Here is a 5,292-nt window from a genome sequence, read left to right as displayed (position 1 = left end):
CGTGCCATGAAGAAGTATCCATCCACCTCCAGAGAGTCATGAACCACCTCTCATTCTGAGCAATGTCAACATTGTTTACAGAGAGTTTTCAAGCACCCTTCCTTACGAATAATTATTTTTATATAAATCTAAGAAGCAGCTGCCAAAGATTAGAAGAGGTATACTTGAACATTCCATTTTCTACCAGTAGAAGTTATACTCCAGTGGAAGGGTGAATATACTCCAGTGGGCAGTAAAGCCTAACTCCTAGAAAATCTAGCAATCGCTCTCAGTCGTTGCTGTTTTCCCATTACTGACTTGTGACTGGTTCATGTTGGTACAGACAGGTACTGCGGAACCTGCCAGTTTTTCCGTTAGGTCTACAGAAGATTAATCAGGTTTTCCACAGCAGTAGTAATTTAAATTTTTAAAGCTGTATTTTTATGTCTAAAGCAATACTATACTATCAAAAGCAAGCACTGCACGTGATACTGCTTCTACAACTCAACTTAGACGAGTTACGAAACCTGTAGTAATTGCAGCAGATACTAACACAGTTGTGTAAAAACAAGGTAGCAAGCCAGATGAACAGAACGGACAGCTTTAAGGGTAGCACACCACTGACTCTTCCCGTGTTACATACTTATACCTCTTCCTCAGTGACCGAAGAAGGTTTAAGAGGCAAAAAGGAGTCTCTTACTGCAAGTAGTTCCAGACAGTATTCAAAGAAAGTACATGATCTTCCTGGTGAGATATTTTATGGTAATTTCACAAAATGGGTCAGTCTCCCATTCTAAAAATACCTGCAATTATACAAGATTTCTGCACTCCGCCATTAAGTTCCACAACCCACAGATGCAACATCGCTTTTAGATGTGTTCTGCACTGTGTAACAGACATTAGAGGTATTAGCTGTAGTTGGCCTTGGGGCTCCAAATCAAAACATGAAATACAGGCTTCTCAAAATAAGTGATTAGTTGAAGGTCTTACTCCCAAGCAGTAACTGCCAGACGACAAATGTAAAGACAAGGTGAGGATAACCACTTACTGTACTTTAACGAAGTGAAAAGTTTTGCTGCATGAAAACAGGTGTTCCTTTATAATCCCATTAAAGAGCACTTTTTTCTAAATTTCCTTATTAATATTTTCCAAATTACCGTTCATAATGGAAAAAACTTGACAATATTCTTTATGAAGTGGCTCCTACTTCCCCACTCTAAGTTATGCAATCTCTCAAATGTTAGTGGTACCTACAGAACAGTTACTTAGTAATTTTTAATCAATATTGACGTTCTTGAGTCCAGTTGATCCAAGCATGCTCTAATCAAAAAGAACGGAAAAGAAAAGTAGAACTGTGCAAATGGAACTGGATTAACTTTCCTTTGCATTTCTAGAGGGGGGGAAAAGCTCTGGTCTTAATCTAAACCTCTTAAGTTTGCATAGAGATAAATTGATGCTAAAGAGAGGCCTCTATTCACTAAACCCTTTCAAAATACAGTTTCTCATAACAGCTGAGACTTCTGGAACGTTGTACAGTGTGTCATTTAGTTATTATAAGCTAAACGGAGATAAGCGTCCCGTTTATATTGGTGCCATTCCTCAGGGACCAAGCTAGTGTTCTGTAGCCCTCATGCGTAAGAGTTACAACAATAAACAAACTTGAATAGACTTCTAGTAACATAATGTAGTATTTTATAGCCTAATGGAGTCTATGTGTTAAAAAAGTGAAAGCAGTCTCATCATAAGGTAACTTTTGGTTTCTGTACAAATGGTTGACACCAGAGACTTCTCCTGGGCTGTTAGATATCTATTTTGTATAGTAGAAGTAATGTTCAAGTCATGTGTTGTGCAACACAATGATACTGCTGTACTCTCTCAGGATAATTTTTGGAAGCAGCCAAGTAAAAGGGAACAGAGTTACCATTCTACCTCTAGCTTCCCCCTAGGAAGCTCTATTAAATAGTCAGTTCCTGAATGCTATCACCGAAGCAATGAGGACCTTCAACTCAAAAGTAAGTGTTCACCTTGTGGCTCATAAGCCTTTGAAAGATGATCCACAAAATAAAGCCAGCCTCATTCCTTTGAGCTACAGCAAGTTGAAAACTAGTTACCCTTCAAATTCATACCCCTGCACGCTACATGAAGTGGCTTAAAACCAGCTGAAGTAAAAAACCTTCAATGTATTTGCACATCTTACAGAAGTACTTCACTTCTGAAATAACAGAACCCTTGACAAATACAACAAAGTAGCTAATCGCTACCCTCCTACAGCAGACTTGACTGCAATGCTATTGAAATAACATGCAATACGTTTCTAAGCTTTGGAACGCCTTGCCATGGGACATCAAGAACCCTATACATACACAGAACCGACTCCGTTCTGTGGATTTTTATTACCTCAGTGCGTTAGAGAATTTCTGCATAGTTGCGTACATGGTGCAGTCTCCTGCCACAGGCAATCGGCAAAGGCCAAACACGAGGTGGCCCTTTCGTCTAATGTAGCATCACCAGCATTGACGCCACGGTTAACAATATAGCCATATTTTCAGCTGCTATAGAAGCATGTAGTATTTACTTGACTTAAATCAGTCAGAAGAGTCAACATGATCAGTTTGTTTTGAACACTTATTTAGACCACGTAGAGGGCTGGGGAAGCGACATAGCACAGAATTCTGCAAAAACTTTTATTAAATCTGCAATTTTCAAAAGTATCTTTGTAAAACCAGTGAAATACCTGAAAAACACCTGTTGAGCTGAAGTGCAAAGACCTTTAAAAACAGCAGAGGGTTTGTTACAAAAGAAACGCGTGAATATCAAAAAGACGTGGTTTCTTTCACCATCGGCTCTACTGATACCCATTGGGTGTTTGGGAGGACGGTGCTTCAACACAAGTTTAATGAACACCCAGGCATCCCAAACATCACACTGCTTCCTTACTGTAACAAAACTTTTAGTCACGAATCTGATCTCAACTGAAGAGCACCCAAAGGATTCTAAACGGTAGCACCAGAATGCTTTGTCTTTCTCATTCGTGATGCGTTCTGTAGCATACCTCCCAGTCACTGCAAGTTGATGCACACACACTCCGAAACAGTAGTCCAGACAGACTCTGAAGTTCTCCCAAATCCACATGTTCCCATACAAAATTATACCCGATATTTCAGCCTACACAGTTCTTTATTTCTTTCCTTTCTTGGCTGCAGTCTTCTTTCCTCCTTTTTTAGCATTATTCCCGTATTTTGCTTCCAGTTGGGCCAAAAAGTCATCCATTTCCTTTTTTCGATCTTTATTTCTGCTCTGGGGTGGGGGAGGCATGGGGGGGTGGGGAAAACAAACAAAAAAAACCAAAAGCTTTTACTACTTCCCAACACAGATTATTCTATTGAAGTCAGATAGCTACATAAAATCTCGGAATAGATTAAACAGGGAATACAAACTACAGGAGGTACAGTATTGTCAAGCAAAAGCCTACTTGTATACTCTAGGCTCTACACCTAACTTCCAGAAATACCAAGACAGAGGTAAAGAGGGGCTATAAAAAAAAAAATCACAACATGCAGCCACGAAAAGCAAAGCAATTTCTAGTCTAGACCCAAAACTCTATTGCAGTTTCAGGAATGATAAAGCATGAACATTCTAGGAAGCCTGCTGGACAACAAGAAAGAAGAAACAGAAAACATTCCGAAAAACAGAACGTAAACAGTATGTTTCTTTCCTCGATCCCCTAGATAAAAAACACCAAAATAGTAAGACCTATCAACTGCTACATCCTTGTGGAATCCCTCAGAAAGAAAGACTCATTAACACTCCCTGTCTAACTGCCTAAAACTAGAAGTTAAGTATTTTGATTGTGTATGCAGTAAGGATAAGTATATTAGAATAACTTTGTTAATTTTTAAAAAGACACAGGTAATAAAATCCATACCATACTCTGACTATTAAAGTACATAGATAGTTAACATCAAGGTCAGATTTTAACCTCAGCAATTCAGAAGAGTTGCAAGGATCTGCAATACAAAGACACTCAGGGAAAACACTATTATAAGCCAGTAACGTAATTATCTTCAACAGATAGAAAAAGCCTTACTTGAATCAGCGCTTTCAAGTCATCTTCTCCACCAAGGCCCAGTTCATCCTTAGTCTTTTCTGCCTCTCTAGCTTCTTTTTCTGCCTAAAATAGCAAACCAGTTTTTTAAAAAGTATTTTGCATGTTATTTGACAAAGTCTTATAGTAGTTACCAAACATTTTATTTTGCATCTATTTATAAATAGCTGCAAGGAAACATGAACGCTTCCCAAGTTTGGCCACAGACGAGAGATCAGTCAAAGAGAAAGCCCATTCTGGTTCTGCAATTTAGCAGAGCGGGACAGTTTTTTGCTGTTTCACAATGCTGAACATGATGAGATGTCCATCCCCATCCCTGTTCCCCGCACCCACGCTTTTTTTATCTTAGCGGCTATTACATTGTCTTACATTGGAGAATGGTTACTGGGATGTGCACGTAACATAGTCTACAGAGGGTCCTCCCCCCCAAAAAAAACCCTACAGGTTGGAGAAGAGGTCCATTTAGTTCAGAATGTTATTTCACACTTGCCAAAAGGCAAGCATAACATATTTCCACCCCACGTACGCTTAACTCCAGCAACTCGTGGCTGCGTAAATAAATGCAGGGACATGCTAAACTGTAATAAGCCATTGTGTATAATAATGAAAGAAAAGAAAGAAGTAATAGGCAACAGCCTATTACAACTCAAAAGCCTTTCACAACAATTTGGGGGGGGTGGAGAACACAGGTGACAATGTGAAAGTCAAAGATACTGAGTAAGATCTGTAACCCAGCAATCCTGTGGCAAACATTTGTCTTTAGAACAGTTTCATTTATTTCTATCAAGGGAGATTAAAAGCTTATAATAAATAATGTTTTCCTTTGGTCCCTGATTGATATAACGTACCCGCCTTTTCCTTGCGATCATTTTCCGCTTAGACTCTTTCACGAAACCTTTGTAGGTCGGGACTTCTCCAGAGTCAATGGCTTTTTCTATGATTTTCCGTATTCTTGGTTCATCTGTATAGTCCACACACAACACAGACTCCATTATTCTGTCCATGTCACCCTCAAAATCCATGTACGCTGCTTTAATATCAGCTAGCTCCTCTTCTGAATCTTTATAGCTCTTTTCGAAGTCTTCAATATCTTTTACTGTGATCTGAAGCAAAGAGGTGACACTTCTTGAGTTACAGGGTTTATTCACCAACAGGATTTAAGAGACAGCATAAACCCCCCCCCCCCCAGTGTTTTACACAAGGCTCGT

General features: G+C 39.3%; 1 protein-coding gene across 1 annotated transcript; it reads right to left on the bottom strand.

Annotated features, from left to right (window-relative positions):
• Window positions 1-3,156: 3,156 nt before the first annotated feature.
• On the bottom strand, window positions 3,157-5,187 carry DNAJC9 (DnaJ (Hsp40) homolog, subfamily C, member 9; the record flags this gene model as incomplete). The annotated part of the gene is made up of 3 exons (XM_009574051.1): window positions 3,157-3,276; window positions 4,067-4,150; window positions 4,933-5,187. Coding segments are annotated over 3 exons (459 nt in total), but the record flags the coding sequence as incomplete, so codon positions are not given.
• Between the last annotated feature and the right edge of the window lie 105 nt (window positions 5,188-5,292).

The sequence above is a fragment of the Fulmarus glacialis genome, unplaced genomic scaffold (assembly GCF_000690835.1).
Source record: "Fulmarus glacialis isolate BGI_N327 unplaced genomic scaffold, ASM69083v1 scaffold42403, whole genome shotgun sequence".
Lineage (NCBI taxonomy): Eukaryota > Metazoa > Chordata > Aves > Procellariiformes > Procellariidae > Fulmarus > Fulmarus glacialis.
The sequence above is the reverse complement of the archived record's forward strand: the minus strand, read 5'-3'. Positions and strand labels throughout refer to the sequence as shown.